At 39.6% G+C, this 17,608-nt stretch overlaps 1 protein-coding gene across 4 annotated transcripts in view; it reads left to right on the forward strand.

Annotated features, from left to right (window-relative positions):
* The window catches only part of dnm3a (dynamin 3a), a 61,642-nt gene extending 44,857 nt beyond the window's left edge, over window positions 1–16,785 (forward strand). For all 4 annotated transcript variants that reach the window (XM_037537419.1, XM_017688800.2, XM_017688814.2 and 1 more), the window contains 5 exons: window positions 3,201–3,312; window positions 7,545–7,709; window positions 9,915–10,150; window positions 10,818–11,003; window positions 15,620–16,785. In XM_037537419.1, the coding sequence (XP_037393316.1) occupies window positions 3,201–3,312; window positions 7,545–7,709; window positions 9,915–10,150; window positions 10,818–11,003; window positions 15,620–15,659 (739 nt within the window). In that variant the 3' untranslated portion in view covers window positions 15,660–16,785. The remainder of the gene's footprint in view (window positions 1–3,200; window positions 3,313–7,544; window positions 7,710–9,914; window positions 10,151–10,817; window positions 11,004–15,619) is intronic.
* Window positions 16,786–17,608: the final 823 nt, after the last annotated feature.

Genomic DNA, 17,608 nt, shown 5'->3' on the forward strand with positions numbered 1-17,608 from the left:
CTCCAAATGACACTGGTGTGAGAAAGAGGAAAGAGTGTGTGTGTAAGAGGGTGATCATTTGGCTTTCATAAGTGATGGCACGTTGCCCTGTAGAGCTTTGCTCGTGTTCAGGAAAGCACATGTTTAAGCCTTCACTTCAGAAAAAGCAGCGCGCTCCGGAAACGCTGCAAAACATTTTCCTTGGCTAATCAAGGACTGTTTTGTTGTTTTTGCACATAGTAACACATTTATAAGATGTATTTTTAAGTTTTGGTAATTCGGACCCATAGTGTGTGCCAAAAGGTCAAGTAACAGTGCATAATCATCACTGGCAGAGATAGCCAAGAACGTCAGTGAGTGATGAGTAGTATTGCATTTCATGGCAAAGGTTACAACCAAGTTGTGTAGGCAGCTTTAAAGGAGTGCAATTGAAGTAATAGCTAATTAGGTTTATACCACTGGGTCATAACAGGACTCACTAAAACAATGTTTTGTAGGTGAGCTTTATGACTTTGGGGTATGTGAAAATGTGGTTTTGTGGTGTGTGGTTTTGTTGGGGTATTTTTGTGTAGCAAAAGTGTGTACGTGTTTGGCCGCACATTGATGTGTGCACACATGTGTACAGATGCAGATGGGTGGCAGTTGTGTGTGCATTTTTACACGCTTGCGTACGTGAGTGAATGCGGGCGATGTGTGGTAAGGTGTGTTCTTGCTTTTGCTAGGTGTGTGTTCTTGCTGTTAGCTCAGGTCCTGTTTACTTTACGACGTTGGTATGAGGTGCAGAATGAAGCAGAGCATGGAGCAGCCCTACAGTCTCATGCCCCATGGGCAAAACAAAGCCAAACAACAGAAACAGAGGGGGAGAAAGAGAGGAGAGGACAAAAAGAGGAGAGGAACAACACAGTCATTAGGGGGAATGTGGAACAGATGGAGGGAGCTGGACTCCAGATTCCTGCCTCTCCTTCTCAGACCTAAACCAGAGAAACAGAGAGACTTTGAGTGAGGAGTGAGATGGGGGTGAAAGAAGGAACAAGTAGAGTTGCACGATATATCAGCAGCCAGTATGTTATTTGCCAATACATGGGAAAATATCATAATTATTGGTCAGATATTGGCTGTCCAGCTCGAGCCCGATGGAGCCCAAGAAAAAAAATCTGTTTTTTTATATACAACAGCAAGCTTGTGTCAGATTCTGATTTGTTTCCTAGTGAATTTTTATGTGTCATATGTTTATTCCATATAATCGTTGGGCTCTCTCTCTCTCTCTCTCTCTCTCTCTCTCTCTCTCTCTCTCAAGCTCTGTTAATATATGTATTTTAGAGGTAGGCAATATGACAGTGTTTTATCACTACTGGATTCTTCCCCAATTTTCTTCCCAATTTAGTCATCTCCAATTCCACCCACTGGTTAGGACTCCCCCAGTCATACGATACTACCAATGGTAGGAAGGCGAAGGCTAGCACAAGTTTCCTCCGAGACCTGTGAAGCACCACCTCATCTTTTCAAACTGCTGTTCATACAACGTCATTGGACAGCCAAGGGGCTTGGAGGAAAGCACCAAACACCAGATCTGTTACATTATATAACAGATGCCTGAATTGGCTCACATTGCACTGTGTGATGGGAAGAAGCGGGGGAGCCATCCTATCCACCCCGAGAGCAAGGCCAGTTGTGCTGTCTTGGACTACCAGCCATGGACGGCTGTAGCATCACCAGGCATCAAACTCTTCTGGTGATAGGGCCAGTGCTTAAACAGTTAAGACACTCAGGAGCCCCCAGGAATATGCTTTTCTGAGCAAGTCATGTATATATAGCATTACTTAAAGATCACTGACCAACTGTATGTTTCTTTAAAAAGAGATCATAATTAGTTCTGTTTAAAATGATTTTGTTGCAGCTCTAATAGTGTATTGTATCTGTGTGTCACAATATCATGATACGTATTGCATAATATGAAAATGTCTTTAAGTATCATGATATGACTTTTGGCCATATCCATCCATCCCTAATCTACTCTGTAAGTTTTATTGGTTATTATTCTTGTGTTGCTTCTAGCATGTGTGGGAATTACTGAAAAGTAATGCAAACACTCTTCTGAGGATTTAGGCTTTACTGTTTTTAGCTTTTATGAGAGTAAAATGTTGAAAGAGTGTATTTTTCTAATGATTCAGAAACAGAAAGGTGGACAGCATCCATCACACATCACATCCTGTTTGACGGGACTTATGGAAATTGTGAACATGTGCATGCTGGTTAAATGCCCTGTAAAGGCTGCAAATGTGAATGAAGCAAAGCCAGAACATCAGTGGTAAAGAAATGTTGGTAATATATCAGATCCATTCTGCAGTACTGCAAGCAGGTTTGGGTCAAGTTCGGATTTCAAATTTAGCAGTACCATGTTGGGTTGGGTCTCAAAGTTGCGGGTGCAGGTTAGGTTCAGGCTTCAATTTATGTCCGTGCAGACCAAATGTGGTGTGTGAGTGAACATTATGATGATGTTTATTGTTATTGCAATAAATTTTGCCAAAGTGTGTCACAGTATGCTTTTCAGAGCATATAATGGATATCATAAGTACTTCTAACACAGTGACTGACTGCATGCTACTTTACAGATTCAGCATGATTAGTTTTGGTTAATTGTATTTAGTGCAGCACAGTATGCAAGGTTTTAAATAAATGTCATGCTCATAGTTTACGACCGTTTTTTTTTTTTTTTTTTTTTTTAAGTGTTGTAAAAGTTTTAACCTTTGTTGTCTGTTCCAATGTATGTCAGACGTCAGAAAAAGTAATGTAGCACATCTTGTGTATTGTGTTTCTTGATGTATCATGGTATTCATTTTTTTTGCCATGTTGCCCACTGCTACAGTCTTCTGCCATTGTAAGTGCACTGGATAAAAGCGAGTGTGCACAAGTAAAATAAAACCTTGATGCATCCCTAGAAAAAAAAGAGGAGAAAGGTTCAAGTTTAACTTTTGTCAAAGTTTAGAGAGGTACCCAGGGGATGGTGTCAACTAAACAAGTACAGGATGGGTAGTTGAGGTGAACGAGAGCTGGCTTGATAGATACAAAAGGGAGGCAGGTGTACTGGACGACCTACTAATTGGCGTTTGAGTCGCTGATGGACATGTGATTTTGTGATCGTGTTCCAGTTTGTCCTGTTTGTGTATAAGTGCAAATGTTGCCATGACCACAGTCTGACTACATGCTTATTGTTGCTATAGGAACGTGTATAAAGACTACAGGCATCTGGAGCTGGCGTGTGACACACAGGAGGAGGTGGACAGCTGGAAGGCCTCTCTGCTGCGTGCTGGAGTCTACCCTGAGAAAACTACAGTAAGAATCCATCTCCCCACCCTACACTAGGGAACTCCTGGTGAAGTTTTTTTTTTTTGCTAGTCCTCCTAGTCTCTGATACCGGTTCTTAGTCTTAGTGATAATACAGCCTCACAGTACATTAAAGTATTAAAACCAATTCAGTTTAGGTACGATATTCTATGCTGCCAATTACTTTGAAAAAATGTTTGTAAAGTTACTTGATTTTAGTATGTACATTAAGGGTGCGGGAGAAAATCAGTTCTTAGATGCATCGCGATGCAGGCTTGAATGATTCTGAATCACTTCACAAATGTCAAAAATCTATTTGCTAAATATTTAATTTATAGCGTAATGTTGGCTGAAATCAAAGGGTGGAACTTGGAAGTGGGTAAGTGCAGCGCCTGGACAGTCTGTGGTGGCACATAACAAAAACTCTACTGATTGAGTGAGAAATTCGACCGGCTCCATCTGCATTAAAAGCCAGGTTCAGTCAGGAGTCACAACCCAAATGTTAAGAGGAGCCATTTTTTCCTTTTAACAAAAATCAGACCACCTTGGGAGCCTCAACATTTAATGCCCAGTATGTCTCAGTATGTGCGAATGTCCTAGTATATGCTAAAAATTTTGAATGAATACACAGACTCACTTTGCTCTGATTTAAGCTTTAGCTCAGCTATAGCCGCTTTCCTCCCATCTCTGCCAGAAAACTTTTTCACAGAAGTAGAGCAGCTTATTGTAAAATGTCTCTCAACGTTCGGCTGTTTTACGAGGCTGAAGTTGCTTCTTATTCTCCAGCTTCTTGTTCAAACTTTTCCGTTCCACCTTAAATTCTGACTGAGGCGCCGAATGTAAATGCGGCACCATTTAAGGTGGAACGGGAAAATAATTTTATAATCACATCGCGGCCCTCTGAATTGTAATCTAATCGTGAGGTGCCAAGAGATTCCCACCCCTAATGTGCATACTGTAATTCACTCGTGGGCTGGAGGTTAGGGAACCAGCCCTGTGACTGGGAGGTTGCCGGTTCGATCCCCTTGGCTAATAGTCCATGACTGAAGTGCCCTTGAGCAGGGCACCTAACCCCCAATTGCTCCCCGGGCGCTGTGGATAGGGCTGCCCACTGCTCTGGGCAAGTGTGCTCACTGCCTCCTAGTGTGTGTGTGTGTGTTCACTAGCGTGCATGTATGTGGGTGTTTCACTGCACAGATGGGTTAAATGCAGAGGTCTGATTTCACAGTGTACAAACACAGTGACAAATGGTTCTAATTCTTATTTTTTTCGGGACCACTGGCATTGGAGCTATTATAAATGGCTAGTGATGTAAATAGAGCATTATGGGTTAAAATAGCTTGACAGAGGATCAGTCTGTCAGTTTGAATGGTAATAATATAGACAATAGCAATACATTTACATGCCATACCTTAGGGGTGGACGGTGTATCAATACAAAAGTGAATACTGATATCATGTTCTCTCGTGATATGAATTTTGCCATACAGAGTGAGCACAAACAGCCCTGCCCCAGAGATTAACTAAACATAAGCATGAACACCTCAAAAAAAAACACAAGTGAGTATATTGTTGGGTGTGTACCACTCGCATGAAGCATCATTTTACCAGCCTCACTGCACAGTGTTCACACATATCTTTACAAGGCTTTCCATTTTTCCCAGTCACTCAGGGTTGCCAGATTCATGGTTTCCCCTGAAGTGCAGTGCAAGTAGAAATAATGCAGTTGTGTGGAAGGTCTTTGTTTGGACTACTTACTTAATATATTACTATTTTAAAACATATGTTGTTTTTGCACCCTGTGTCAGACATTTTTGTTGGACACATTTGGGCCAGTTTCAGACTGCTACAGTTCACATGCACTGGTCATTCACACATACACATTTATGCTGCTGAACAGCAATAAAGTTCTACTGATAAACTTTCACCAAATGAATGATAGACAGACAGACAGACACATAGACAGACAAGACACTCACTTACTGTATTGATTCTGAAGGAAATGTAGCAAGTAATATACACAAGTAAAAAAAAAGTGCAAAAACAGTACACAAAACACAGAGCTACTGGAAAGGCTGCCACTCACAGCGGCGCCGGAATGAACAGTCAGATCTGTCACTTTACTCATTAAAAATATAATTCCTAAAAGAACACTGCACATTTGTTTACCCTGGACAGCATTCTGGCTTGTGATTGGGAAATCGTTTTAAGCCTGGTTCATGAGAGGCTGCAGGAGAGAACGAATAAAAACCTCTTCCAAACTGAAAAAGCTCCTAGTGTGTTTTTACACAGTGAGGAATACTTTCTACTTGCTGGTGTTGCTGATGTTATTCTTTTTAATAATAATAATAATTACGACAACATTGACAACAGTGACAAGAATAATAGTACACGTAATAACAATAAACATTTTTTGCAGTTTTGTTATTATTATTACTGTCACTATTCTAACTTTTTGAAACTTTTTTTTATATCAGGATATCGTTATCGTCTGAATAGTAGAAAATACTGTGTTATAAATTTGAGTTCATGTCACCCACCTCTACCATGCCTATGCTGTATACAGCAGTTCAGGACAGCGGTGTCTTTTAGTTTGAAAGATCGGTATCAGAGCCTCTGTTCTCTATGTTGTATACTGTGTTGGAGATTAATCTGAAAAAACAACGTTTACATACCTGACCCTTCTGAAGCACTTTGTACTGTTTTACTCCAAGGAACATTCTATATGTTGTCACTGTATGTACGTAACCTCATCTCCAAAATAGTAACTTTTCAGGAGAAGGAAAATACATTCTTAACTATGTTAATGTAGCAAGATTAATTAATTACAAACTTTGAGCAGCTGACATTTTCAAAACATGTTAAAAAAAAAAGAAAGCAAACATTCAGATATAAGTATTTGTTCTAACTGCATTGCTATGCTGATGTAACTTACATAAACCACTTTTTACAGTTTTTCTTACCTTTTGCAGTATCTTCTTTACTTACATTTAACCAAAAGATGTTTTGAGAAAGGCACTTATATGTGAGCCATCTGTTTGTAGCTGCCATTCTGCAGCTGGAGCTGACTAGCTTAGATATCAAATTGTCATAGGCAGTTCCCATAAAGACAAAAGAGCCTTTAAATACAAGCCTATTGTGTTATTCTTTTGTCTTGTTTTTAGTACACAGGTGTTGTTTTCTATAACTGCAGCAGACATTTACATACCTGTTTTCCTGCTCTTTGATTTTACAGGTAGCAGTAAAAGTTGGGTTCCAGTTTTAGACTTATCTGATGTGTTTCATAGAGTGTTTTTGTTTCCGAATTCTTTTTCAAGGATTTCTGTGGATTTTTTTTTTCAGATCTGAAGCAAGAATGGAGTCTGATGTTCTCCTCTCAAAGATGAAAGCTTTAGGAGCTGTTTATATGATGGTCACAGTTTGGTGGTCTGGCTGGCCTTACGTAGTTGTTTTCCCCTTGTTTAGCTTTTTATTATTTAGAGTCTAAACTCCTCAGAAATATCTCCTGAAAAATGATCATCTTGAAATTAACGGCAGTTTTAACTATAAATTAAATAAATAAAGGGTGGCCTTTGACTTTGGCACAATACTGTATGTCCTATCTTCACACTTTCTGAGTGTGTCTGCTCTCTCTGAGTTAGTGTCCCCTAGTCGGCTGCTTGGCCTTTAGGCTGCTGGCTCTTTCCCGGCTGTTCCACCATCAGCAGGCTGCCTGCATTCCTCAGCTCTTGTGTCACTCTGTTGAGGAGCGGAGAGGGAGGGGCGCCAATCTCTGTTTCTAATCAGCCCCCTCTCCTTTTACTTTCCTCGTTCTCTTTCTCTCTCTCTCTCTCTCTTTTTCTCTCTCTCTTTTCTCTCTCTCTGTGTTTTTTCTTCTTTCTCTCTCATTTGTTCCCTCATCCTCTTTTCCCCTCCTTCTCTGACTTGGTGGAACTTGCTAAATGATGTCAGAGATCTGTCAGGGTTCCCCATAATTTGTTTTGACACAAGTCTACCACACCCCCATCATGTGATGTTGAAACAAAGGTCTCTGTCTGTCTCTTTCTTTCTCTTCTGCTATCTGTGTCTCTTATACTCTCAAATTGTCATTCTGCTACTGTCTTGGGTTCTGCCTCCTCTACTCCCCATCACTCTCTCTTTCCTCTCAACATCTCTTGTAACCTTCACTGCTTCTCCATTCTTTCCACCTCTACATTCATCTACCTCTCCTCAACACCTTCCCTCATTCCTCTCTTTCATCAGGTGGACGGCGAAACCTCAGGGCAGACGGAGAACTTCTCCATGGACCCTCAACTGGAGAGGCAGGTGGAGACCATCCGCAACCTGGTGGACTCTTACATGAGCATCGTCTACAAGAGCATCCGAGACCTGATGCCCAAATCCATCATGCACTTGATGATCAACAATGTCAGTTTGCTTGTACCTTTCCCCTCCCAGTCTAACTTTCAAGCACTGTGACGGATTAGGCTAGTGGTTCCCAGCACTCATTCTTGAGTAGCTCTGCCCTGCACATTTTCGACTGCTTTCTCCCCTAGTTTGCTTTCTAGAGTCCATATAAGAATCTGGATTTTTTGTGATTGTGTCTTTTTAATTTGATTCTGTTGGTTTTTACATTACAGTGGCTAAAGTACACTAAATTATAGATGTTGATGCTTTTTTTTTTCATCAGAAATTTGGCAGGAAGACAGGCATAGACTGAGTACCTTTCACGTTTGCCTCCTGTGGTGTAAAAAAAAAAAAAAAAAAACTACCTTTTTTTTTTTAAAACTTACTAGCCTATCATTGTATAAAATCCAGATCTCTCACTCATGTGTGTTCTTGATATATTACCAAAGCAAGAAACATAACACGTACCTGATCTCTGCTTGTTTATAATTGATCTGTTTAATTTATTCCAAGTTCAAATTTAATCCAGTGAGTCAATTTGAATTTAACCTGTCGGGTTGCTAATGCCCACCCCCACCCCAAAAAGTGTGTTCTGCGGTCCATGTACCAAAATCAAATGCATTGCTTTGCTGTTATTTTAATGGGTATCTGCCATTATTAGCACCAGATTGTGTTGTAAGAACAATATGACCATCTGGAAATTGTTAAAACGGACAGCTTATGCAGTCAGTACAGCACTGATGTGCTTCTAGAAGAAGAAGGGAGGCTCTGATGTCGAATTTCCTCATAAAAATGTGTTTTCATTCCCTTGGAAACAGATGGAGACCCATGATTTTAACGGACCACAGTTGATTTGTTCATGAACTAGGCTGGATTTCCCAAAAGCATGTTAGCACAGAGATAATTCTTAAATGGTAGAGCGAGCTGAAAACTGAACACTCTCTACCAGATGAGATGATCTAAGATCCTTCAGTGAGTGTGGGCTTAGAAGACACTGAAATATGCAAAGCAGGGCTATTCCAGGATCAGAGTCGGGAACCGAAAGACTGAAGTAGTCAAGTAAGATTCTGTTAGTCAGCTAATTGCATTTACTTATTTCTTTAATTATGTATTTATCTATGTATTTTTATAAATGAGCCAAAATTAAAAATGTAGATGTTTCTAGAAACTTACATTCAGACTATATATATATATATATATATATATATATATATATATATATATATATATATATATATATATAATATATTTAGGCATAGTTCTGTTTATTGTTTTATTGAACATGCGTCTCGCACGTCTTTCATTCAACACATTGAGTACCGAACAGCAAGGCATATGAGAAAAGTAGAAAAATCTTCCACAGCGTGCAGATTAGGTAGAATGTAAGGTAGAATGTAAACTCTACCAATTTATTATAATAAAATTTTGAAAATGATGCAACATATTTATATGTGAAAATTATATGAGGTCTTAATTGTGACGAGCTATGTCATGAAAGTATAATAAAAACGTCAGTGACAGTGAATTTTGATGTTTTATAATTTATATTTTGACTTATGCTTAAATGCAAATGGATTTTTTAACTAATAAAATGGCTAAATTGATGCATATGTACAAAATATTTTTAAAACTAAAATGTTTAATTAAAAAATGCAAATAAGTTTGACATGCCCACAAACAAGCTTTTTGAGAGAATGACAAAAATATGTAAAACTGCCTTAAACAAGACTGCAAAAGGGGGAATATTTTCTGATTGAATCCTAAATGGAAAATATTTTGGAATGTATTATGTACCTTTTTGGTGCCTGTATAATTCTGTGTGTTATTTCATAGTTCTGATATCTTCACTATTACGCTAAAATGTGGAAAATAGTCAAAGCAACATTACACAGAAAAAAATGAATGTACCCTATAAATTATGATATGATATTTTGTATATACAGTATTTAGCCTATTATCATCTCAATTAATATCCTGAGTTTAAATAAATCACAGCCTAATCCTTGTAAATATCTAATGTCTGAATAATTCATTGAATTGTATTCATTTTTCAATGCAGATTTGTCGGGTGTTTAAACTTCCTCATTCATAAATACTATTGATTTCATGTAGTTATCACAACCACCTTCACTCATTATTTATTTCTTTTCCCTCTCTTTTTTGCGTTCTCTCACTGACATTTTCTCTCTCACCTATTCTCCCTCTTTCCGCTCCCTCTTTCTGCAGGTGAAGGAGTTTATCCACTCTGAGCTGCTGGCTCAGCTGTACTCTACAGGAGATCAGTCGGCTCTGATGGATGAGTCTCCAGAGCAGGCTCTGCGAAGGGAGGAGGTTCTGCGCACACATTCGGCCCTGAAGGAGGCGCTGACTATCATCACTGACATCTCCACCTCCACCATCTCCACTCCTCTACCACCACCTGTGGACAACTCCTGGCTGCATGCCAGCACCATCAACCGCAGGTAGGCCGCATATGACCCAGTACAGTGACTGTGAACCCAGTAAGGGTTTCAGCACAAAATAATAGTATGGGTGATGCACTGTGAAATGTGTGGCCTTAAGTTCAGAGAAAGGCTGGTAAAAGTTCAGTATAATTGGAGGGACCAGTTATGTGCAGGATGTTGCTGGTTTAAGACAATGGCTTTTTGGAAATTTGCATTTTGTAAAGTTGTTCGAAAAGCTAATGTAGTAGATAAAATCTCCTTCTAGGTAACACTGTATTGCTGTCCCAAGAAGGGAATGCCACAATAAAAGTCCTTGGACACGTGTTAACTTTTTCCGTGAATGGCTACCAATTAGTGTGTCTGCTACACAATGTAAAAGATTTATGTTCATTGTTAATTCTCTGCAAAAATTGACTGCCGGTTAAATTAACCATTGTCTAGTAATCTGTATTTAGAGTTTTTACCTGCACCACTTACGTGAATTACCATTTGAATGTTCTCGTTCTAAAATGCAAAAAAAAAAAAAAAAAGTCAGATTATCACATATTATCATTGTTATTGGCCACAATAGGGTGATTATTGTATCAGCACAGAAATTCTATATTGGTGCATCCTTGTGGGACTCTTCATATTTTTGGCTCTATTACCTACATTCATCACCTCTCCTCTCCTTTCTCTGTTTCAGATCTCCTCCAGGTCATGGTGTTCCAAAGAAGACCCCATCTGCTCCTGGAGGTCCTTCTCGTGGTCATGCTCCTCCTGCCCCTCCGCTAGCCTCTCGTTCTAGTCCTTCAGTAGCTGCAGTACCTAACCACACAGACTCCTCTCATGCACCGGGACGCCCCAACAGAGTCGCCCCTAGCATTCCCAGGTAGTGAGTCCACAGAGAATCCATCTACCTTCTACATAAGGTCTAAACTTAAGTGAAAAGGTTCCCCAGTTATTAATATGTAGGGCTGGGGAATGCTGGGTTATCTGAGTTCACATATAAAGGGATACATTTACAGTGCTTTTTCTTTTGTAATGCTCAGTTAATAAATTAAGTTTTTTTTTTAATATTTAATATGTAATAATAATAATAATATAACAAAATGTAAAAAAAACTGCTGCTCTTACAGTCCCCCTGAGCAATTTGACTGTAAAGCGGGCATCAAAGCAATTTTCAATTAATTTCTGTTTATAGATGTAAATTAATACAGCAAAATTAATGCAGCACTGATGTTAAACTTATCCCTTGTGAACTGATCCACTACTAAGGAGACTGTCTGGTTCAGTCATCCTTCAAATGAGCTTAACACTGGCTTATCACATTGATTTATCAGTCTACTCAGGCTTTAACAGGAGCCTCAGTGTTGGTAAAGAAGTCATTAAAGTCCTTCTGCATGCATGTTTGCTACACATATCCTCATTTTAAATGGTTAGTAAACAGTATTTATAGTATTCTAATATTGTTTTCCCAAAAAATGTAAAATAGTAGCTGCTGCCTTTTAAAAATGCAGTATGGACTAAATACAGATGCAGATAAAGATACTAACTTTTAATTTACTTTGAGAGAGCAGAGATAACCTTTAATATTCCAGTGTGCCCACCATATACAATAAATGTAACTGGACTCAACTCTCCCCTCAGCAGTACCTGGTTGAATGTGGCTGTGGGGACTGTACCATGGGTTCTACTTCCTGCTTGCTTAACTATGTCTAGAATAAGAATGTATCCAAGAACTTCCCGCTTTCAGTGTTCCACATGCTCTGTGCTCCAAACTGGAATTGTATCCATCAGCCATCACAAGTAGCGTATGGTTTGTTTGTTTTTGGTTTTTTTTGGCCTTTTGAGAAACAGCTTCAGTCATCTACACATTCACTCCATCCCTTCACAGTACACCTGAATAAACTAATCAAGGCCTGATGGTTTGAGCACAAGTGGAATCAGGTGGCCTTGAGCTGAAATAGACTCAGTATGTAAACGGTTAGGGACCCTGTGACTAAACACTGGTGGAATCCCAAATTGCCCCGTTTGACATATAATACATTCTGTAGGGTATAAGCTACTGGCTTTTACTCTTTACACCTTATACTGCATATGAATGCATGAGATCTCTGAATGTATGAAGCTTACAAGCACTGCTACACTTGGGGAATAAAATATCATATCATTATGTTCACATTCAGATGTGTATTCAAAACAAATCATATTTTTACGATAGTGCTCAATGGTTTTCCCATTAAGAATATGATTTAGATGGCAGATTTTGGCAAGCATTGTTTTCCTTCCCAAATGTTTGGATAAAAGTTGTGGTGTTTCGGTCTCTCTGCACCTTTGAAGCGGAATGCAACAACCTAATTCATTGATCCGCCTTCACTGTTGTCCTCAACAGTTATCTGAGACATGAGGCTGAAACATGAGGCTACATTTCTGTAGAAGCCCAATACTCTGTAAATTCCTAATGCTTCAACTAGCTTGTGTATTTTTCCCATATTTGTAATAGCAGACATAATGTCTAATTTTATGACCATAAATCCTGTATAGCCATAAATCTAAGAAAAAATGAAAGCGTGTGCACATACACATGCGCACACACACAGACTTGAATTAAGATGCCGTCTCAGTGAGAGCAGAGGTTACTTGAGCTGGGTGGGGGTCTACTGGAAAATGTGTTTTTCATATTCTTTTCCCCCAACATTCAGTACAGACTGTCTCCACCCCCCCATCCCTCTCTTTCTCCCGCTTGTTCAGAGCCTAGTCAGCAAAGGCAGTAAATAAACACTTCTCATGGTTCATACAGTTATTTGATTGTTTTATGTGGGTTTTAGATATGTTTTGTGATTAGCAGAAAGCCAACATAACAGAAGAGTGGCGTGATTTGTGAATTGGAGCAGAGGAGGCGTGTGACGATAACCCTGCTGAATCAGCTCGCTCTGTTTTAACCGCCTTCCACACTGGAGGACTGGAATCACATTTGTCAGCCATGGACATCTGCTCTCTTTCCATATCTCTCCTCTTCACCACTCTGCTGCTTCTCCATTTGTATGTCTCCTTCACCACACACTCCAGTTTTTCCCTGCCATGATATGCCCTTTTCACTTTATCTCTCCCTTTCTTGCTCCCTCCTTCACTTTGGCTCTCCTTTCGTTTCCTTTCTGCCTCATTTCCTCTGTGTTCTGAAACGGGTCGGTTTGGACCTCCACCCTTTTTCTCCTGCTTTTTCTCTCTCATCCAAACCCCCTGCCCTTTTCTCTTCCACTTCTCCATGTTTCTTCCCCTCCCCTTTTCACATTCCCTCTTTCCACCATGCCTTAACTTTCTTAAACCTTTCAGCTCCCATCTTCACACGTATCATGGGCGTTTTGCTTTTTAAGTCTTTCCACAGTTTCTTTAAACCCTTAAAAACATCAGTCTTAGTTCTAAGGCTCATTATTTAGTAACTATATGGACTGCAATGCAACTTGGTAATAAAACTAATAAAAGTTGGACTTGCTGGTGGGTGTGGAACATTTAAGGGATTAATACCCTCCGCAGTTTGTGTGTCCTCTCTAGATTCATAACCGCGTAGCATGCATCTCCGAATGTTGCTCTGGTTATGCATTTTCATTGGTTGTTTTTGCCATGCCAAAAACGCAGCATATGTTCTTGAAGTGTCCTTGAAATTTAGAGTAGTTGAAAGATCTCCCTTTGTTAAATTATTTAAAGCTGTACCTAGAGTTAAGCTTAACTCTGCTTACTGCATACCTTGACAAAGAACTGATCCAACCTCAGCACTCTGACCGTAGTCTGTATGCAAATGCACTGATCTCTTTTTAATATGTTCAGTACTTGTAAAAGTCAGAGAGCATGCTTTTTGTTCATTTAGTTTGTAGTTTAAATGACGGGTATATGGTATTTATTTTTCAGTGTCAGAAGAAATAGGGAAACATTTAACAGAAAAGTACAAAAAGCCTCCAAAATGAAGTATAATATGAAATCTCACTTATAAGACCTGTGCAAGACCTGGTAGATGACCAAAACTGTTACCATCAGATAAACAGTACTTTATAATTTTATTTTTATGAAATCAAGCTCCACTCTTGCATCAGATCCACAGATGTTTCTGACCATCCTTTCACTGTGAGAAGGCAATTCAGCGCTATGGGTCTAAAAGGATGTGTAGCTGACAAGAAGCCATTATTGAGAATAGGAAATGGACAAAAAAGGGAAAACATTTTAACTGGACAGCTGAGATGTAAAATGGATCTAAATTTATAATTGATATTACTTGGATTGTCAGAAGAAGAAAAAGAATGGAAGCAGTAATAAAGGCAAAGGGTGGGCACTCAAATACTGAACAGATTTGATATTATACCCCCCTCCCCCAACACTGAAATGAATAACTTGCACTTATTAGCTGTTTTGACTGGAAAATAAATAAATGAAAGGCTAGTCTCTGACTTTCCCACTGTATATCTTTCGTTTACACTTGACTGAGCTGATCTCAGATGAGTGCTCTTTCTTTGACATCCATTTATACATATGGGATTAGATTTACTAAAAGTGAGCAGAGCTCACTCACCAGCTTTCACACTCACTTCATTCCTATTTTTCTTTCAACCTCCCTGTGAATACAGTAAATTAGATGAAATAGCCCCTGCATTATATCTCTCTCTCCTACAATAAACCTCTGGTATTTCCAGGCCGTTAGATCTGCTTGGTTTCATCAAACCTTGTTTTGCTTTCTTTGCTTTTCTTTTGATTGTCCAGAGCTCACCGCAAATCAGGGGGAAAAAAGCCACTCATTCTCTCTCTCTCCTCGTTCCCATCCCAAAAAGCTTCTCCCTCTCTGCCAGCTCCATTAGAGAGCAAGATTCCTGAACCTCCGCAGGGATCTTTCCTGGACCCGCACTGCAGGAACGCTGCCCCCCTCCACACACACACACACACACGCACACACACACGCACACACACACACGCACACACACACACACACACACATACCGTCCTTTAGTTACACTCCCTGACAGACCACAACACTGCATTAGGCAACTTGTGGCAGTTCATGCCAATTTATCCTCATAGTCCTGATGGAGTGATTATTGAGGGTAACAATATTATTATGACAATCTTTTTCCACACTGTTCAAGACAAGCTCTGAAGGAAAGGATTGTGAAATTGAAAACAATTCATATGACCTAGCTTCAAACGCAGGAGCTTCTCACAGGATCGTTCTGTCATTAGTTACTAAGTTTTGGCTTGCTAACCAGAAGCCCCCATCTGGAAATATCTCTTAAGGAGGCAAATCCTGCAGTGCTGAAATATAAAACTGTGGATTTTCAGTCTCTTAATTGTAGCACAGTTTCTAAAAGTGCAGCATCTGGCATACGGTTTATATCACAAACATATGTAAACACTGAAGCAGTTAAGTCATTGTAATTTTGTTGAAAGGATTTGGCAGAGTTGTGAGGTATTCAAAAAAAAAAAAAACAGAGTACTCAGTGACTGTGTGTGTGTGCGTTTCAGGAGACAGCCGCCAGCGGTGCCTTCTCGACAGCCGCACTAACACCCACAAGGTGACACAAGGCGTGCGTCCAACAGAAGTCCAACCACAAAAAGGACAAGCAGCACCGGCTGATTGCTTTTCCACGTGAACTGCTGTATAATCAAACCTTTGCCAACGGCCCACATTCTTCTCCACTTGCCTTTGGTGTGGCTTTAGAGGTGGTAGACAAGATCTTAGATCTGTGGTTATAGTCAATTTGAAATGGACTAAAATGAACTCCAGTCAGGCCAATGAATCTCTTGCCTCCGGATGTGATGAACGGTGGGCAGTTTATACTTCATCTGTGAGTGAAACAGCCAGACTTTATTCTTGTTCTGTACATATGTCTGCATTCGTTCTGATACCTGCTTCAAGTAGATTATTGTTTCTTTTGTGAGAGAGAGAGAGAGAGAGAGAGAGAGGGAGATTGAGATTTAAATAAACAGGGTTTTGGGATTTTGTAAGTAATGCCAGAGCATATTAAATATTCAGTTACTGGGGGAAAAATGTTTAATATATTGTGATATCTTCTTGTTTTTGTTTTTATATAGCCATATCTGTTTATAACAAGCTGGATTATTATTGTGCCTGAACATGTGCACTTCTCATCAAAGCAATACAGATCATTTATTATAAATTTTGCCTCCAGATGTTTGAGAGACGTTTTGGAGCTGTTTTCTCGAAGTTGCCTCAGATTCATGTCAACAGTGACTGAACACTTTCAGTTCAGTTTTATTGAAAGGGAAATTTTTGATTGGGCCTCTTGTGTTTAGTTACCTAATCTAATTATGTAGCGCTGCTGAAAACGATCAGCAAACAGTTGTGAAATATTTTAATCACAGCAGAAACACTTTGTGAGCAGTCTTTGCAGCCTAGCTTTCTGAGCAGGTCTGTGGTCCAACAGCATGAAGCTGCAAGAGCGCCCCCAACAGGCTCTGAACACAACTACCATCCTCAAGCAGCCCAGCAAAGAAGTTAAGGTACAACTGCCTTCTGGTGGACAACAACTTACACAGCCAACTTTGATTTGAATAAAATACCTTGTCACTTTATTTGGATGTGCTGTCGCAGTTGACCACATTTTGGTCTTTCTGTTAAGGTTTTATTAATAACATGATCCTGACGTGGTAAAAAAATATTTCACTTATATAAATGGTTGTGGTTTTGTGTAACAGTACCCGTCCTCCCATAAAACTATTTTACACCCACAAGCAGAGGGATTGCTGGCATCATAAATGTATGCTCAGCAGCTGTTTCTGATATGTTGATCCTGTCTGTTCACTTAAAGGAGGAAAACAAATCACTAGAGAATATACAGAATGCTGATCAGTAGTTTTTGTCAGTGTAGTGTTTCTCAGCATTTTGTACTGGTCTTGAAGCCAGCCTCACACTGCTTTGTCATACTCTCCACACATTTTGCAACAGTCTCCCCTCAATCTCAATGGTTTTTAAATAGCGCCTGAATTTCACTTCATTAACTGTGGCATTTTGCATCATCTTGCTGGAACATCTGTTATTTGTTGTGGTTTTCCTCCTTTCAGTGAACATACAGGATAAAAACATCAGTGTATGACAAGTACATGTGAGTAATTAATCTGTCAGTGTATTTATATATTTCTAGAAGTAATCGATCTTCTCACTAGTGAAATGTGGCACAAAAACCAGTCCAGGTTAAAATGTTCCAAGTCAGACTCAAATTGAAGGACGTCAGGAACGACGAACGGCAAACGCTTGATGTTTTGGAAGGCTGCAGTGACCCGTGCTCCTGGACAGCCAATAACAGCACAATGTCTAATTGTTTTCCCCATATCTTCCCACCAATAACTGCTGCAGACTGTAGTAACACTCAGTGAATCAGCAGCCACTTCTTCATTGTGACTTCACAGTCATGATGGCTTCAAAACGGGCAGCTTTTGCAGATGGCTTCCATATAGGGTCTGGATATTGGGGCACATTTTTAAAACTTTAAC

This window comes from Pygocentrus nattereri, chromosome 4 (genome assembly GCF_015220715.1).
Source record: "Pygocentrus nattereri isolate fPygNat1 chromosome 4, fPygNat1.pri, whole genome shotgun sequence".
NCBI lineage: Eukaryota > Metazoa > Chordata > Actinopteri > Characiformes > Serrasalmidae > Pygocentrus > Pygocentrus nattereri.